General features: G+C 35.8%; 1 protein-coding gene across 1 annotated transcript in view; it reads right to left on the bottom strand.

Moving 5' to 3' along the window:
• Nucleotides 1-20106, bottom strand: part of SLCO1A2 (solute carrier organic anion transporter family member 1A2) — a 40578-nt gene extending 20472 nt beyond the window's left edge. Inside the window, exons 1-8 of the mRNA XM_057701937.1 lie at nt 20095-20106; nt 19859-19980; nt 15113-15254; nt 12982-13114; nt 7915-8021; nt 5068-5214; nt 1594-1692; nt 814-1032 (exon numbers count right to left, since the gene is read on the bottom strand). Of these exons, the coding sequence (XP_057557920.1) occupies nt 814-1032; nt 1594-1692; nt 5068-5214; nt 7915-8021; nt 12982-13114; nt 15113-15254; nt 19859-19918 (907 nt within the window). The 5' untranslated portion in view covers nt 19919-19980; nt 20095-20106. The remainder of the gene's footprint in view (nt 1-813; nt 1033-1593; nt 1693-5067; nt 5215-7914; nt 8022-12981; nt 13115-15112; nt 15255-19858; nt 19981-20094) is intronic.
• Nucleotides 20107-20373: the final 267 nt, after the last annotated feature.

Genomic DNA, 20373 nt, shown 5'->3' with positions numbered 1-20373 from the left:
TTTCCAGGCATCATTAATTTTAAATATTCCCCAGGAGATTCCAATATGTGACCAAGTCTAAGAATGAGTATTCTTGGATACTAAATACATAGATTACCTTAGCTTAGTTTCCCATAGATACACCTTCTGTAAATTATGCTTTGAGCTTTTATTGAGGATCTATACCAAAAAAAAAAAAAAAAAAAAAAAACCTGTCACATGAAATATGCTCCTGCGTTTGCTGGAAAACAGATATGTGACTCAATATTACCTGTATCGTACATCATATAATTTTTTTCTTTTTTTTACAACTTGTCACTTGGGCAACAGTTTCTCTTCAAGAATTGTTATTCTTTCTGCTCTCACATATAGAGAATTATATGACCTATAATTGAGGAGCCTTTTTTCTTTACTGCCTTAACTTCCAAGAAGCTCACAGCTCAGCTAACATTTTTGATTTCAGACCTATATAGTACTTCTCTGGATTAGTGTATATTTTTTTTCCTCCTTTTGTTTTTTAGTTAGATCTATGCTCTCTGTAAAGTAGATTTTTTAAGGCAAATGGGACCTAACTTATTTATTTACTGAGTACCCAGATTGACATAAAATTTTATACAAATGTTTATCTAAGTCAGGTTCTAAATTATATCATTTATTTCCATGTTGTAGCATGGGAAGACATTATTGTCATAGCATAGCTAGACATTACTGACTGCTGACTGCCAATGACAAATTGTCTTCACTCAGCCTAGCATATTGTAATAGACTGTAACACAGATACAACTATAGAAAATAAAAAGTAAATTGCATAGAATTTAAAATGTTTATATTTGCCTTTAGTGATTCCATCCCGTCTCTTCTTGAGTTGGCTTTGTTTCTCTTCCTTGTCATTTCTAATGGTCTCAGCAATATCCTCTAGTCCTTCCTTTGGAAGTGTTTTGGGCAAAAAGAAAAAAGGAATGGCAGTGAGCACATTCACTCCTGCACAAACCAAAAAGCCAAACCACCATGCACCAACCCAACGAGTATCAGTGGGAGTTATGGTCAGACCATCTGTAACGAGATATACACATTTTTTATTAGCTTAAGTCATTATTTTATGAACTATAGAAACTTATTACAATTATAATTGTCAGGTTCTATCCAAGTACAGAATTTGCATATAATTCAGACATTGATAAATCTTGTCTGACAATATGTGGTGTTATAATACTGTATAGTAATAAGCTAGTGTGACTACCTAGCTTATTTAAGGAATTTATAAATTGGTACATATCAAAGAGCTACAAATTCTATTTCATTATCCTCAAATGATTGCTTGATTTAAAAAATATTTCAAACCTATGTGCTTAAATCTTTTGAAAACAAAAACTATGATTAGTGCAGTAGAAAGAGCACTGGATTTTGAGTCAGAAGATCAGCATTGCATCTTGTTCTCCTGCCGCCGGTCTGAAATATTAAAAATTATTTAAACTCCTCGACTTCTATTCGGACACCTGGAAAGCGGAGATTCTGTCTAACTGAGGGTCAAGTAAAGCAAAAATTAATGTGATCACATACCTGATGATGCTTTGTGTGCTCTAGACACTGTATAAATAGATTTTATGGAGTTACCTGTGTTCACCGATCCAGTGTCCACATAAACATTTGCACAGAATGACGCTAACGAAAGTCCAATCAAAGGACCAATGATAGCTCCTGTTTCTATAAACCCTAAAAATAAAGGAAAATATAAAGTTATACACCCAAATAAAGAGTTCTAATCCCTTGAAGAGTCTGAAAATCCAATTGTTCTTACCTTAGATATTTTTGCCTTATGTGTTTAATATGTAGGAAAATTAAACTTGGCGTATGCATAAGTAACAAGGATGTTTCTTTAAATGTCGAAAAAGGGGCCTCTTAATCTGAGGCCACTTTCTCTAAGCTCAGTTACAGGTAAAAATTTGCGGTTGGAAGTGACCTGCTGCAGCCGCATGGCCATATTGTGTGCAAACGCCCTTCTCCAAGATGAAAATATCCCTTTTCTCTTATGAAAGACTAACTTCAAATTATCAGTGTGTATGTATGGCTTCATTCCTTAATCTTAATCTCAAAATAAAACTAAGGAAATGGGAATCTTTAAATTCTATGACAGCGTATCTCCACGATCTCAGATTGACTTGGTAAATCTGTAAGACAAAGATGAGATTAGTGGGACTGTCCATATTATGATTCAAAACCATTTTCTCTGTGGCATTATAGACTGGTTAACATGGTGGCCCTTTTTGGTGAGTTTTGTTGTGTCTTGTGTGTAAACCATTACTGTGTCTGATATTGGAACAGAATTACCAATACTGTATCATGGGTGGATATTTTGAGTCTATGGTTCCTTCAGTATTACCGCTGGCATCTTACTGTTGACAAAGTCACAACATAGAGCAAAATTCTTCTGATGCTTTCCACAGTCATATTTTTGGAGGATTTTTAAAGTAATACTATGTTATGATAAATATCTTACAGTATGTTCTTCAGAAAATCTTCACTCCCAAATCTACCACTTGAAACTTTCTCTGGCTCTGTCCTCACTTTTACTGATACTTGTCTTCCCTCTTACTGTCGTTTCTTTCTTACCCTGCACATTCTTCTCATCCATTTGCATCAGTCCCCTCCGGCCTCACCTGACTTTTTACTCATCTGCACTGTTGTCATCAGCTATCTCAGGACTTGTCTACAGTTCTGAGTCTAAGCTTAGCCCTCCCTGCTTACTGAAAATCCAGGCTCAAGCTGCTTCAACTTTCTTCCTCTTTACTTCAAAATGTGTCCTCACCTATTGCTTCTGCCTTCTCCACAGTTCTATGGGCTAGTCCACTCTGTACACACCTGACTTCTTGACACTAACCCTTTCAAAAATTTTTTTTAATTTTATTGAAGTATAGTTGATTTACAATGTTGCCTTAATTTCTTCCGTACAGCAAGATTATATACATTCTTTTCCACTATGGTTTGTCACAGGATATTGAATATGGTTCCCTGTGCTATACAGTAGGACCTTGTGGCTTACCCATCTTGTATATAACAGTTATATATAATATAATTCCCATTCCTTCCCTCCCCTACACCCCCTCCCCCTTGGAAAACACAAGTCTGTTCTCTATATCTGTGAAACAGTAACCCTTTCTATTTTTTCTGACGTCTTGCTCAACCAAATACTCCCTCTAGTGCATTTTTTCAGTCTCCTCCATCCAATGATTTCTACAATATCTCAGATCCACCCTGATTTCTTTCCTGTCATTATACTCTGCCTCTACTTTACTGACTCCACTCAAATCCTTTCACATTCTACTCAAAATACTCGCAGGTAGCCTCAGAGATCTCTTTGCCACTTATCCAGTGTCCTTTTCTTGTCTTCATCTTCTTAACTGGTCAACTTTCTTTTGACATTTTTCTGCTAAGACTTATACAACTATACATTCACTTATTGTTTTAGTTTTTCCCCTGTGACTACCCCTTCTTTGAATTTTCTTCCTCCTATTCTATATTTAGGTAAAAGCATTTGCTAGCATTTTATCCTAGGACCTCTCACTATGTACTATCTGACCTCCAATGGCAACCTTATTTCTCCCTCTTGATTTTACTTTTTGTCTCTGTACAGATGATTCTCAAATTCTGTGCCTAGCTTTTATGTTCTCTCCTAAACTCCAGAGCCATACATGGAACTGTTTTCTTGATGTATAGCTAATTGATTTATGAATATTTAATTATACACAGACATATTTATTTTTATTTTTTCCTAAATTTAATGTAATTTTTCAAATTTAATTATATATGCATTTATCAAATTTCATTGATTTATAATTATGTAGTTATTTATATACTAAACTTTATATGGACAATGTCATACTCATCTTAATACGCATAGAGATCATCAGTTGTTTCTGTATATTGTATACCCTGATATTTGTTGAAGAAAAAATACATATTTTAACAAGGTGTTTGTTAATTTATTGTAGGTGAGCATTTTGTAATCTTTCAATGTAAGTATGTGAAGGGATTTCAAAGACTGAATAGAAAAACACTGAAAAAGATTATTGCAAAATCAGTGAGTCATCAAAAATCACCCAAAGTTGCTTGGGATAATGGTTCCTAAATATTTTAATCTCCTCATTAAAATTGTAGCTCTCTTACTTTTTTCTCTCACCCACTTTGACTTTTCTGGTTTTAAAAAGTTATTTCTACAGTAACAGAAAAATGTCCCTATGCTCAAAGTTATGGTTTTATAACCAACCACAGATGGAATAACCGAGGAATATGAGCAAGTTATGCATAATAAATTAAGAGTATTTAGGAGATTGAAAGACAACATACAAAAGTAGAGCTTAAGTTGCCAATTGTGGGAGATACTGATGGATTTTAGAAAAGAAAATTTCAGGAAACATAACCAAAAGTATGAAGACAGATATTTGTGAAAAATATGAAACAGCCTGGCTGTTATAGATAGGTTGTGATAAAGAGAAACTATTAGGAAACTAAATAGATAAACTGAGTGCAGATCTAGTAATAAGTGAGGAGCTCACATTTAATAAATACAAAATGAGTATGTTTCCTCAAAGTGAGAGAGAAGACACTTAAAACATTTAAGAAAAATTATACTGCAAGAATTTTTATAAGAAATTGATTATAAATACTATAGATAAAATGACCAATATAGATGTTATAACCTACAGATAAAGTAATGAAGAACGGAACAAAAATAGAGGTAATGAAAATAGTGAGAAAGGTTTTTGAATATGAGATATTTTAGAGAAAACACTGCTAAATCTCTTAACAGATTGGGTATAGAGTGGTGTCCAGAAAATGGAGTAGTCAAATAGATCTCCAGGGGCACTAGATTAATGGTATTTTCAATAGTAAAAAAGCAGACTTAGCAAAGTGACTTATTTGGAATTAGCCCATAACTGCTCCATTCAACAAGCTTTGACGGCCAATTGTGCCAGCGCACTCTCTTCATCATTCTGAAAATCACTAAGAAGAGTCCAAATCAATAACTAATATCCATGCTCAAGGAACTTATTGTCCTGAAAAGAGGCTAAGGCAGCTTTTCCAACTCACCAATATATAAAGGAGAGTTTTCAGATTTGGCAAAATCTTCTATGTAGGAAATACCCAACGGCATGATGGGAGTTTCACCAATTCCACGTATAATATTTCCAGCTAGTACATACACCCACATTAATGATTTAACTTCCTTCACACACTCTGCGTTAAAAGAAAATAAGACATTGCATTAGTGTTTTGATAGTGAAATATTAGCGATACTTAATTCTAAGTTTTTGGTAAGCATTTCACAGTTCTTATGTGACCATGGCATCCTGCCAATAATTTACCATGCCAACGGTGACTCACTGGGCCACCCTGCTTGCATTTTCCGACAGAGCACTTAGGAATGGCCAACTATAAGTGTTACACTGGAGCCGTTTTCTACTGGGTCAGGAGAGATGAGTATACATATCTCTTCCCAATTCAGTATTTAGTGATAACATACTGGTAATTTGATAAGAGTATTTACACCATGGAAATTGACAAACACTGAAAATCAGGGTTTTTTTTTTTTTCCCTCTAGAGAGTTAGTTTACCAGCAACTACTAAACTTAGCTGTTAGAAGTTCCTCCCAATTTATATACTAACTTTGGGGAGAGGAAAAAACACAAATATATCTCCCTAGAATTGAGACTATATTCATAAGATTTATGTAAGAGTCTCACTGAATTTTTAATTCTCTACAGTTCTAATTACTTTACAGAAATGAAAAATATTTAACTGAGTAGTAATCACATTTTCTCTATAGAGCACACTGTATACTGTTATTACCAAATAACTTTTTTTCAAATTGAAGTACAGTGATTTACAATTCTATATTAGTTTCAGGTGTACAACAGAGTAATTCAATATTTTTATAGATTATACCACATATAAAGTTATTATAAAACATTGGCAATATTCCCTGTGTTGTACATTACATCCTTCTATTTATTTTATACCTAGTAGTTTGTACCTCTTAATCCCCTTCTCCTAATTTCCTCCTCCTCCCATCCTTCTCCCCACTGGTAATTACTAGTTTTTTGTTCTCTGTATGTGTGAGTCTGTTTCTGTTTTGTTATATTCGTTCATTTGTTTTATTTTTTAGATTCAACATTTAAGTCAAAACATACAGTATTTCTCTCTTTCTGACTTATTTCACTAAGCATAATACCCTCCAGGTCCATCCATGTTGTTGCAAATGGCAAAATTTCTTTCTTTCTGTGGCTGATTAATATATTCCGTTGCGTATATATATACCACATCTTCTTTATTCATTCATCCATTGATGGACACTTAGGTTGCTTCCATATCTTGGCTATTATAAATAATGCTACTATGAACATTGGGGTGCATGTATCTTTTTGAATTAGTGTTTTTGTTTTTTTCAGATATATATATCCAGGAGTAGAATTGCTGGATCCTATGGTAGTTCTCTTTTTAATCTTTTGAGGAACCTCCATACTATTTTTCATAGTGGCCACACCAATTTACATTCCCATCAGCAGCATACAAGGGTTCCCTTTTCTCCACATCCTCACCAGTACTTGCTACTTGTTACCTTTTTAAGCATAGCCACTCTGGCAGGTGTAAGATAATACATCATTGTGGATTTTGATTTGCATTTTCTCGATAATTAGTAAACTATGCCACCCACAGATGTGAGCGTCCTGAACACAGCTGGGTCTCCAAATTTCTTGTGAGGCTATCTCTCAGTCATTCCCCATCCAGAAAATCATAGTCTCCATTTCTGGGTATTCATATTTTTATCTATAATGGGCACAATGATTTATGTCTATAGATCATAGGCAAACTCTAGGTTTGCTCTAGGGCAAAACTGAAAATATCAGGTGATCAAGGAATCAACACACTTTCCTGGAGGTACACCCAACTGGGAAGGTTTTGTTTATCTACTACAATGCACATTAAGAAAAATAGGAAATAGGACCTGAGTCATTCGTTGGCAAAAGCCAACTCAAGGAGAGAACACAGGCTATTGCTGATGTCACTGTTTTTCTTTGTTTCCCCAGGGGGTTCCTTTGATTTAGAGTCTCTGAGACAGCTATTCTTATACTCATTTAAATTATTTTGATTCCCTCTTATTCCATGCTGGCAGTGAAATTCCCAGCCTAAGGGACCACCGTAACTTCCACTAACATGAATCCAGGGTGAAAATGTCCCCATCGCAGGAAAAGAAGTTCTGGTCTGAAATAAATCAACAGGGTCACCTCCAGACTAAGCATCACCAGATTATATAGGTCATTTAGCACACGAAGGGGCAGAGGCAGGTATGCTGGTACCTGGGACTGCAAGAAGCTGGAAGAAGCGCCACTATTGTGCACTAGTGTGCTGGATTAGGAAGTAGTGCCTCTGGTAAAGAGGGAGAAGTAGGCAAAAAAGACAAGTTCCTAGCTTAGTAGAAAGAGACTAGAGTATTCAGAACTATAGCATACTTGCCTGCTTTCTCTGCTGTGGAATATCACTAACATAACACAAATCCTTTGAACTTTGTACCTCTAATTCCTATTTAGATAATTGTATAGACCAAACCATCAGTGTAAACCCATCCTTCTAAGATGCTTTCCTCTATGGAATTAACCCTACAGTGGTCCTTGGGTGGATGTCTTTGACTTTTTTTTAATAACCAATTTAAAAATAGACAAAGCAGTCTTAATAAGTATATTCAAATATAAGAGAAATAGCATTCTCTATTATTAGCCATTCCTCTTCTCCTCTGTGATCCCTTCTAAAATTCTAAGGGAAAAAAACATCTTTTTGTTCATCAACCTTGCTTAACCAAACCCAATAGCTCATTCAAAGCCCCTCCACAGAAAGCATTCAGTTACAAGTTAACTAAAGTAATAAAATGAAGTAGACAACCTGATGGATCTTCTATTGGTTGGAAAATCTGGGTTTCATTTTCCATACACAGGAAACTGTTTGAGGACAAATTACCAGAAACTGAAACCGTAGATTCATATTCATATCTGTATGAACACAGGGAAACACATTTGTGTTAAGGACTCAGTAAGGACAACATGAGCACTGCGAACATGCTCCTGCTTCACTTAAGATACAACATCCAAACCCAGGAAAGCAGATGTCTTTTCATCTTTGCCACCCAATCGTCACAGATTGATATCATCAAAAAGATCTTGCCATTCGCATAAATGTGCACTTCACTGGCAGCTAGCTTTCAATTACCTGCATATGTATGATCTACCCTTTAGAGCACCTAACATCAACCTTTTGTGGTGTGTAGGTGATCGTTTCCTGGAAACAATTAGTGTGGGATAAGGAACAAAAGGTAAGAAAAATAATAGACTCTACAAAGTGTAATTAAGAAGATAAAGGCTTTGGGGAAGAAAAACAGCACAACAAAACAAGTCTCCAACTTTGGATTCTCTGAGGTTTGCTCATAAGAAATATAACCCCCACTTTCTGAGATTCAGACAATAATAATCCCTTCAGGCATTCATCTATCCCCAAGAAAAACAAAACATTTGCCCATCGTAATGAGAGAACTTTGGAGATTCAAACACTGTGACAGTGCAGTGTAATGACTTTTTCTCTTCTCATAAGAATAATAGGGTTAATAAACTGTGACCATATATCTTAGGCAAATTACCACAAGATCCCATTCCCTTTCCCAGAAAGTAAATTATAAGCTGTAATGATGGCAGAAAATACGTCCAGCTAAGTTTCTCTTTGTTAGAAATTATGCTGGACTGGTTCCTATATTTCTATTAGATAAGAGAAAGCCAAAAAAAAAAAAAAAATGAAAGGAAACAAAAAAAGGCTTGCCCTTTTGAGTTCCAAATGAGCTAAAGAGTGCTATACTAGGATGTCACTGGCAGTTTTAATTTCTATGCTATAGAACATAATAAAAAGGGTCAAAATACCTTCCTCTTAGAACAATTGTCTAGTCATGGCCACAGAGTTTGGCTGTGAACTGTGGACAAAGGCTTCTATCTCCATACCCTTGATCCCATGAGACAAAAAAATAACACCTTTGGCAGAGGGTGGAAAGAAGTGTAAATAATAGCTGAATATTACTTGATGTTGTCTTGGACAGGATAGGAAATAAAAGAACAGTAAAAATTCTTTGCCTGAAACTTCTGATCCCTTCAGAAATACTGAGAAAATAATGTATCTTTTTCATTTATCTTATCCATTAAACTCATCAATATAACTCAAAGTTCATTCATCCCCAAAACTTCATCAAAATGACAATTGATGGATTATAAAATGGCAAAGGAAAAGGCATAATGCCACAAGGGTAAAGAGGATGGAAGATTTGATAAGAAGAAAGAGATTTTGAAAATTTGACAAGAAGATAAGATTTTGAAAAAGGGAAAGCAATTAAGTGAGTGGTCACTGAACTAGAAAATATGAGAAACACAAGCCTAAGTAAGTGCCTGCAGGGGAGTAACCAAGCAACACATCCCTGAAAAGTTTCAGGCAGCATACAAGATACTTCTAAAGGTGGGAGTGGGTATGATCCAAAAAATCAGAGGATTGGTTTAAAGTGTGTGTAAGGAACAGTGCGTATAAGGAACAGTATAAGGTGACTTATAATAGACATCCTCCACCATTTCAATGGAAATGGCCTTTGACTGCAGAGAGTCAGAACAGGCACATTTAGGATAGGCAACCATATTAAAAATGGGGGACTTTAAAAAAAAATTTAAGGAAAATCTATATACTGAAAAATGAGACTCCCTCTTCCATCTGGCTGGTAGCCAAGCTGCCATGTCTCAGGCAACAGATTGGAGAATCCCTGTCTGGCTTAGCTGCCAGGTTGTGGGCAGTTCTGAGCCATCTCTAAAACATCCAGTCCCTGTTTTGTGAAGAAGTCCTCCAACAACCAAGTCCGACACACGTACAGAATTTCCAGTTAGCTTGTTGTCGCTATTCCTCTCTTTTAAATATGAATAGCTAACCAAGGACCACCAGATATATGAAGGAAGCCTATAACATAAAGACAGAGACAAAACAAATTAAAAAACTGTACACTTGAAAGAGACAGAGACATAAAGACAGATGAAGAAAATGTAGATGGAAAAAGACATTGCATTCTTAAAATAAAAGCAAGATGTTCCTTAAAAAGATACATTCAAAGAACAAGAGTCTTTGAAAAGTAAAAATATGATAGCAGAAGTTATAAATCCATTCAAAGGTTTGGAAAATAAATCTTCCCCAGGGACTTCCCTGGTGGTCCAGTGGCTAAGACTTTGCCTCCCCATGCTGGGGGGTGCGGGTTCGATCCCTGGTCAGGGAGCTTAGATCCTACATGCCTCCTGGCCAAAAAACCAACAGAAGCAATATTGTAACAAATTCAATAAAAGACTTTAAGGATGGTCCACACACACACACACAAATCTTTAGAAATCTTCCCCCAAAGTAACAAGAAAGCAAAGAGATAGAAAATTGGAAAGAAAAGATAAGAAAACTATAAGCTTAACTCAAGATGAAACAATATTCAAGAATGAGTAGGAGTTCTAGAAAAAGAAAGTAGAGGGGTGGAAGTAGCTGGTATATTATCAAAGAAACAATACAAGTAACTTTTACAAACGTCCAGATTGAAGGCACCTAGCACAATAAAGGAAAAGCGTTTATACCAAGACAATTATCATGAATTCAAATTCTGGAGTTTAAAAGAAAATCCCAATAGCTCCCAGAGAAATGAAACTAGTCACAGGGATTAGAATGGTATAGGATCCTCAAAAGTAACATTGAAAGCTAGAAAATATTGGAAACAATGTCTTCAAAATTCCTAGGGAAAAAAATTTCAAACCAAAATTTTATACCAGCCAAACTGTCGATCAGGTATGGGAGTAGAATAGGAATATTTTCAGATGTTCGGGGTCTTAAAATCATTACTTCCCTCACACACTTTCGCAGAAACCTATTAGATGATGTTTTCCACAAAAAGAGCAAGAATGAAAAGGAAAGCAGAAGATATGATACCCAGGAAGTAAGTAACCGAATGGAAGAAGAAGGCAAAACAAATTCCCAAGGAGAATGGTGAATGAAAATTTCAAGGAAGCTGTCATGCAGCAAGCCTGGAGAGTTCACAGTTCAGATTGCAGGTGGAAAATTGACGGTGACAAAACCCTCTGATACATATGAGTATATTGAGAAGACATTGCCCTACCGGTAGAGAATTTGGTGATGATTAGTGAGAAATAAAAAGAAAATGGGGGGTGGGGTAGTAGGATGACTTGGGAGATTGGGGTTGACACATATGTATGAAGAGATAACTAATAAAAAATTTATTTTCAAAAAAAAAAAGAAAATGAATCAAATATAAACTGAGGCAATTATTAAATCCAGGGAAGATGAAAAGGGATGTAAGAAAGGAAAAATAACAGCATGGTTCAGCTGAAATATGAAAAATATTTACATAGTCATACACATGAAATAGTGAGTATGATTTTATAGTAGGAAGTCAATATGTGTACTATATAACACTAAAGTATCAAAAATTCAAAGGATAAACATTTACTTAGAAATATGGAAGCAAACAGCAGAAGAAAGAGCTAAAAGAGTTGGGAGTGGTTGCCTCTGTAGAGGAGTAATATGAGCGATGTCGAAGGGGTGGGAGGCAACCCTTTTTTCAATATAATTTTACTTTTCACAACTTTGCACACATATTACTTCAGTAAAAATCTAAAATGAAAATCAGCCTTCAGACTGGTCTATCTCTTGGTGACCTATAATTAAACACAAACTCAACTGTAATTAGAAGTGTCTAAATAGTCTCTAGAAAAGAGTAATCCCAAATCTTGCCTGGTCCTAAAAATCTTTTCATCAGACTCAACTCCATAAAAGAGTTGTCCCAAATCTCTATTTCATAAATTGACGTGTAGAGACTTCCCTGGTGGTGCAGTGGCTAAGAATCCGCCTGCCAATTCAGGGGACACGGGTTTGAGCCCTGGTCCAGGAAGATCCCACATGCTGCAGAGCAACAAAGCCCATGTGTCACAACTACTGAGCCTGCGCTCTAGAGCCCACAAGCCACAACTAGTGAGCTCATGTGCCACAACTACTGAAGCCCATGAGCCTAGAGCCCATGCTCCACAACAAGAGAAGCCATGGCAATGAGAAGCCCACGCACCACAATGAAGAGTAGCCCCCACTTGCGGCAACTAGAGAAAGCCTGTGCACAGCAATGAAGACCCAATGCATTCAATAAATAAATAAATAAATAAATAAATAAATAAATAAATAAATTTATTTTTTTTTAAAAATCTTTAAATAAATTGACATGTGAGTGGAAGCCAGTCAGCCAAGAGCACAAAACAGGTGAGTGGAGCAGAACTGCACCTTGCAGTTTCTATGACAGTGATCTTTGCCTTTAGGAGCATTGTTCCTTAGAAAGGAAATCCAAGCTCATTTCTTGTAGCTGAAAGTTGGGCCTAAAAAATCACCACAGTGATAAATGGAATATTTATAAATGGAATATTTCCTGCCATATCAATAAACAAATGATGTCTCAGTCATCGGTGATTGCAACCCTCCAATGTGATCCAGTGACCTGAGAAAACTCAGGGCTGAAAAAAATACCTGCCATCTAGCAGCCATCAGACTGCAGCCACTCCCTGCAGTGAGCCCTGAGGAAACTCAAGAGTGAAAATACAGGCCCCAGATAGCTGAGGTGCATAGCAAAGGAATGATGTCAGTGTGACAGAGTTTGCATCTTCCCATATATAGAAAAGTGCTAAATTCCTTAAGTTGAGATATCTGGTTTTCTTTAAGTAACCAGTCCTTTGTTGCAAAACTCCTATATATCCTGGCTCCTCTCTCCTCAGAGCAGTTTCTCAGAGCTATCTGAAATGCTGTCTACCTGGCTGCAGTCCTCATTTTGCCCCAAATAAAACTTAACTCGCAACTCTCACGTTGTGCATATGTTTTTTTAAGTCGACAACAGATTGCAGTACTTACCGGTCCATCAGGAAATGAGGTAGTGATTGTAAGAAACACCCTAGGCCCATAACCACACATCCAACACCAATCGTTATAGGTCTATGCAGTTTAGTTCCAAAATAACTCACGAATATAATCAACAAAAGATTTCCTAGAAAAAAATTGAGATTAAAAAAAAAGAATATTTCAATAAGTATGAACAAAGTCTGAATTAACAGCCTCATCCAATCATTGACGATCTAGCATTTATTGTGTAATAAATATCTCAGATACTGGGATTGGTGCTAGGGCTGCATGAAATAATAGATGAATAAGACACAACCGCTGCCCTGAAGGAGGGCCCTGTTTCACAACATCTTTTAACAGAGGTTCTTGACCTGCAATCTATAAACCCCAAAGGAGTCCATGGATAGAAATCAGGTGTTCCATGAACTTGAGTGAGAAAAAAAAAAATACATCTGTATTTTCAGTAACTTAATATTAGTATTTCCTTTGACAGTGAAAGTGGACACAAACTACAGTAGTATTATGTACAGTGTGTACGATTTTGTCACCAATTATCACCAAAAAAAGTTACAGGTATTTGCCTATGATATTACAGTTTTGCAGATACCTCAAAATATTATTGACACTGATGATTACTTCAAAATTTGTGTAGATATTGTTATTTAATGTGTTGATAAAAAGTACAAATATTATTACACAAGTTGTTAATATTTTGATAATTTTATCTCAATATAATTGGCTTCCTTTGTACCCTTATGGTTTTTTATTTTATGCAATTATAATATTATTCTGAGATCATATATCATCAGATTACCAAAGAGGTCCTTGACACAGAAATATTAATAACCCCTGCCAATCTCTTAGTGACTCTCCATTACCTAGAGGATAAAAGGTAAATTCTGTAGCAAGCATACAAAGCTCTCCAATAGCGCATTTCTCACACCTGCCCATTTCTCCAGGATTATATTCTGGTAATTTCCACCTGAAGCTTGGCCAGTCAATAACACTGGGCTGAAAGTTGCTCCCTGCACAAGCTACCATGCTGTTTCACCCTTATGCTTCTTCTTCTACTGAAATTCTCTTCACACTTATCTAACCCTGTTTTTACATCTGGAAAACTTTTCTCTCAAGAGCCTATCTTCCTTAAGTGAGGCTGTGTCCCTCCTCTGTGTTCCTACAGGATCTTGCATATACCTATGTCACCAAACTTACTGCATTCAATTAAATTATTTTGCATCTATGCCCTCTATTAGACTGTGAGCTGAGTTTACATAGGGACTATGTAAGGAGTGATTTCTGGCTCCATGGCCAGAATCTAGCACATGGGTTGGGACCACGTGAGGTCTGAGAGAGCTGAGCACTAGCAGATAAGCTCAAGCAACACCTGTTTCATTTTTGTCTCTATTCAATCCTAATTTTACTTTCAGATACTGATTAAAAATATTAAAGGCAACTTTCATCTTGAAGGAAGTAAAAGCTGTTACAAAACTATAAAGGAATGGCATTTGTATTTCCATGCAGCTTTGTTTACAGGAGAAATCTTTCCCTTTCTCATTTTTCCTCTCTGTCCTCACATCTTCCCCATCAGCCACAAAAATCAGAGCCTAAGAATAGACTTTATTCTTCCCTAAAGGCTGTTTCTGAAATAAATTTGAGACGTCAAAGCAGTTTCTTCTTCCCTCTGCACTTAGAAAGAATTCTCAACCTCCCAGAAACAACAGGAGAGGAAAATACTTGCTTTGTTTTTATGAAAATAGATTCCTTTTTTTCCCCTTGGTATCTTCTAAACATGAAGATAAAGCCCTAAGCATTATCAAATAATAGATTAAATATAAGTACTCTAAACACTCTGCTACTCATACTAGCTAACCAAAAAATTATTAGAATAAAAAAATTTTTAACTATTAGAATAAATAGTCCTTTAATGGGATATGTGGCAATGTTTAAGTGTTATTTGGTGATAATATTTAAATGAATTCTTTCTAAATATATTCCAAAGTGAGCTAGGCTATTTAAGCCATTTTAGAAAATATATTCAGTCAGATTAAACAGTATAAAGCAGCAAATAAGGAGAGTAAAATTCAGACTAGCTCCATAGATAAAATAACATATAAAAAGAAGTAATGCAAAAATAATTCATTACCAATCTCAAAGCTTCCATTAATAAATCCAACTAGAGACGTCGGGATGTTGAATTGTCTCTCTATCTGTGTGAGCATGGAATTCATATAAGATCCAGATAGTGTTTTGGATACATACGCACATGTTATTGCCAACAGAAACATCTAGGGAGGGAAAAATTACAAGAAAACATATGAAAAATTTATTTTTAAATTGTATATTTGCCACCTGTTGACGAAATATCATCTACCAAAAGACCGACTGTCTCCAGCTCAAGTAACTCTTGTATTTGGAAGAAACATTTAAAGTGATCTCTTCTTCTGGTCTTCTGTGCTACGTTCGCTCTTTGAAAATTCAAAGTTGAACTAATTGGTTAGTGATATTGAATTGTGTAGGTCGTTTGCAACCTCATTTTACGGGCACATTTTATACATACGTAGAAACAAGCGATCACTCAAAATAAGACGTAGCAAATGATTTAAATAGATCTTCAGCACCACAGGACTGTCTGTAGTACGAAAGAATACACGTATGCTAATTTTTTAAAAGGAATGTGGCATTACACAAAGACTATTACTGCAGCAAATTTGCTTAAGGTCTCTCTTACACAAAGTAATATGTAATTTCTACAACATTCTATTGCTACTCCTTGCCAGTTAATTTATTTAAAGCAATTATTTTAATTATAAACCATAACAGAAATGTTTCTAAAATGAACAGGTACTTGCTATGATAAACAAACATGAATACACTACAACAAATTTCCACATATGGAATCACATTTCCTATGTATTGATATAATTTCAGACAGCAGTTAGGCTGACACAATTTGTAACAAAAATCAAGGACAACTTAGCAGATAGAACCATTGTGATCAGCAGAAACTAGTATGGTTTTACTAAAAATGTGAAAAAAAGTTTTAATAATTTTATTAAATTGGAAGTGAAAAGATTTAGATCTTAGTAAGGGATTTGAAAAAGGAGCATTGTATACTGGGTAATCATAAGTTAGGTAGATTAATTACTGCTTCAAAATCAATAAATTCTAGATAAATATATTTATGTCAACCTGAATGGTGGTCTCCAATCCTGTGCCACAGGGCTTTTTCATTTCCTGATGACACTTCCATCCTGTGAGAATGTTCGGTTTACTCTCCAGCCAGTACACTCATGCCCCTAAAATCCTCACCCCTCCATCTTCCAATTTCTCAATCCTGAACCAACCTCACAATTTATACTGTACTTTGTACCCTCCCTTCAAGATTATTCACAATCTTTTCTTTTTCTCAGTCTCCAACTCAGCCCTGTGCTCTTCTTGACAAGCAAATGATCTCAGCAACTTCACCTTCAAATTTACCCCTTCCTGCTCCTCCCATTCCCCTCCCATTTTAAAAGGATGGATCCCTCCTCTTGTTTAAGAAAATCCTTCCATTCATGCTCTGGATTCCACTCTTCCCATTGCTGAAACCCTGATTCATCAGTTATTGGCCCCCTCTTCTATTTTCATCCTTATATTTTTACTGCCTCTCTCCCCACTAACTTATAAATATATCCAAGATATTTTTGTCCTAAAAATCTTCCCTCATCCCTGATGTTTGCTCCAGCTACCATCAAACTGTTTGGAAGAATAGTCTAGATTCATTGCCTATACAAACCTTGCATTCACCCTTCAGCCTACTACAGTCTAGCCTCTCCTGAAGCTACTCCATAAAAGGTCATAAACAGCTTCCTGATTTGCAAATCCGATAGATACGTCTCAGCCCTCAGCTAACTTGATATCTTGGAGTCACTGAACATCATTAATCTTTCTTTTCTTCGTGAAATTCCCTCCACCCCATGCATACCTACACTTCCAGCTATCTGCTAGACTCTTTCTATCCAGTCTTCTCTTCTTTGGCCAACCTCGTCAGGCTTTTGTCTCGTACCCTCCACTTTTTGCTGTATATGCTCTCCCTAGGAAATCTCACTTATTCCCATGGCTTTAAGTACCACCCAAATGCTGAAATCTCTCAAATGTATATACACAGTTTAGCTTAGACAATTGCAATCATTTTTTAGTCTCCTCTAGTCTTTCCCGCCTCCAATCTCCCTTCCATCTGCCACCACCATTAATTTGGAGCTTGATAAATATTTGTCAAGCAAATGAATAAAATGCATATTTAGCATGTGATTCCACTTCTTGAAACTTTTTAGTGGCTCCCCATAAACAAAAATCTCTACTTTTTAGATGGTAAATAAAACCTCATCTATACCTCACTATGATCTCCTGCTGCTTGTCCCTAGACATAATGTTCTACTTATAGTTCTTTTAATTCACCATGCCACTTTACATCTTAGTGCCTTTTACAGGTGGTCCTCCACTTGTAATATTTTTCTTCACCTTGTGCATCTGATAACTATATGCTCAATATTTAAAACTCAACTCTTTCATTATCTCTATTGTGGAGTCTTCCTTGTTTTTCTACTTCCCAGGTAGCCTTGACCACTCACTCCTTATCTTCCCACTGTGCTGTGTGCCTGCCTCTATTACAGCCCTCAGCACAGTACATTTTAGTTTTTTAAAAGGACTTTATGCTTTTGGCCGTGCCGCGTGGCACGTGTGATCTTAGTTCCCCTACCAGGAATTGAACCTGTGCCCCCTACAGTGGAAGTGCAGAGTCCTAACCACTGGGCCCCCAGGGAATTCCCCACAGTGCACATTATTTATGTGTTTGGATGCCTATAACCTCCTCCCTCACTATATTGTGAGTCACTCAGTGATAGGATCCATATATTATTTACCTTTGTATCTTTGGTGTCTAGTAAATGCCTCAAACCGTAGGCACCCAGACAAGTTTATTGAATGAATAATAGAAGCAGTACTCAAAAATATCTTGATGAAGGAGTCAGAGCTGAAAGTAAGCTGAATCTAAGATGAAATTCAATAGGATTAAATACACCTAAGCCAAAAGTTACCTGAACCAATTAGTTTGAGGAAATCTGAATAGAAATGTATGTGAAGAAAGACCTGGGAAATTCAAGCATCATGCTCAATATGAGTCAAAATTCATATCATTACATAGCTGCCAAGATAGTATATCTATATCTCTAGCTATTTATCCTTTTATATTAAATACCAGTTGTAGAAATTCTGCCTCTCATCACACTGTGACTCTTTGCAGAGCACACTGTTGAGAGCAAGCAATTTTCACATGTTTTTGTAATTCGGACCTTACATTTAAAAGCAAGCAAAGTCTACCAATAAAGTACAAATCATATTTGAGAGAATAATTTCTTTTATTTAATATTTTAGAAAGGAAATTAGATAAATCATGATCACAATGCTCTTTTCCTGAAACATCTAGATGGGCTTCCTAACCTGTATGATTTTCTTCATAGAGTGAGAACAGTCAGTAGCTATTCCATTCATGTCTACTGCAAAATAACCTCTATATTTGTAAAGCTAGTCCTACCAGCTTTTAATGATGCCCCAGAGTCTGAAGCAAGTTTGTTGAAGACACTCCTTTGATACTTCCTAAAACTGTTTGCTTAATGAACCTATTTCTAAGGTCAGAGAAACAGAGAAATCCAGCTGATTATGACACAATTGTCTCTTACTTTTACTTGACAAACTTGTGCTTGTAATACTTTGCTATCTTATTCAGATCAATATCTAATTCTGCCAAATTCCAGTCATAAAAAATTAAAGACATTGTTTATAAATAATACTTGACTTTTATCCACAAATACTATTAATAATAATAGCTAATATTTATTGAATGTTTACAATATTCCAGTCATTGTTTGAAGGATGTAAAAAGAAAAACATTCTATGAGATAACAGTATTGTCCAAGGTCACACAGCAAGTAAGCAGTTGAACTTGATATAAACCTATGAAGCCTGAGCCTCAATCCTTATTTTTAACCCCTCAGTTTTAGGAGTTGGGTGTGAGAATTAAGGAATAATTTGAGGGGATTTTTAAAATGTATTATTAGCAGACATTTCAGGCAAAAGTAGTTTTCTAGATCTATATCATATTTCTCCCCTTTTCTGTAACATGTGTAGGTTTTTCCTACACACGTATAAAGAGAAAACAAACTTTTGATAAGAAGGAAACTGGTGGCAGTGTCACAGTTTGGAAACCACTTGCAGGCAGTAGCTGTGGAACCAAGGCAATTATCCAGATTGCTTGGTTTAAAATAAATTCAACTTTTGTTTGAAGGCAAAATAGCTTTGAGGCTGTGCAAAAAGAATTTGCTCTGAAATAGTCAAGACTACCAGAAACAGCTAACAAAATGGACATTTTTCTTATAGAGAATGATTGATATGTTGCCAAAGCTTGAAGTAAACATTTGTTTTAGTGGGTCATTGTGAAGTCATCACTGAATACAGATCAACAAAGCATTTCTGTCCAATGAACCGTTTTCCAGGAGAGACCTCCAGACTCCTCTGACCTAGAAGCCCCAGAAGGGTGAATATTAAATTGCCCTTTGATTCAGGAAAGTAAATCCTACTGTAATATATAACATGTGCTTGAAAATGTTTAAGATACCATCTTCCATTTAAATCCCTCAAAACTATTTCTAATTAAATTGCCTGAATCAATAATCCCATTTAGACATGTCCTCAGTTACAAACCACCTTCATTACAGCAAGAAATTATCAATATATCAGGTAGTATGACATTATTATTAAATCACTACAAGAAGATATAAGCAACTTTACAAGGTCTAGGTTTAAGAAAAATGTACGGTAACTATAGATATATCTACACAAAGCAAGTCCATACCTTCAACTTGGAAAGACATCTTATTCTATGAGTTTCAATTCTTTTCTTAGTTTCTCCCATGTTGCTCTTCTGAGTGTTCCAAGGTATTTAAGTTTTCAATCTTGATATTTCTTACTTCTATTCTTTAAGAAGACAAAAATCTATTAAATTGCTGACAAAGTCATAAAGCGTCATTCTTTTGAAGAAAACACTGAATCTGAATAACAGAATCAGAATCCATTGTGTTACAAAAATACCTAGGAAGCTTCTGATGCAGATCCAGAAAACAATGACGTTAGAGAAGCTTTAGTTGTTAATTTTCCATTGAAAAAGTTACATCAAATCACTTCAGTTACTCTTTAGTGAGATTAAAGATTAGAATAATTTGTTATGGTCCCCTTGCAAAATATTGCCCACGTGGTTAAAACAAAGCTTTTCATTTCTTTAGCCAAAACAAATAAAACTAAAGTGAGCTCCTTGGACTTACATGAAAATGCTGCTTTTAGGAACGCAGAGACTTTGATTTGTGTTTGTAC

The sequence above is a fragment of the Hippopotamus amphibius genome, chromosome 12 (assembly GCF_030028045.1).
Source record: "Hippopotamus amphibius kiboko isolate mHipAmp2 chromosome 12, mHipAmp2.hap2, whole genome shotgun sequence".
NCBI lineage: Eukaryota > Metazoa > Chordata > Mammalia > Artiodactyla > Hippopotamidae > Hippopotamus > Hippopotamus amphibius.
This window is presented reverse-complemented; position numbering and strand designations above follow the sequence as displayed.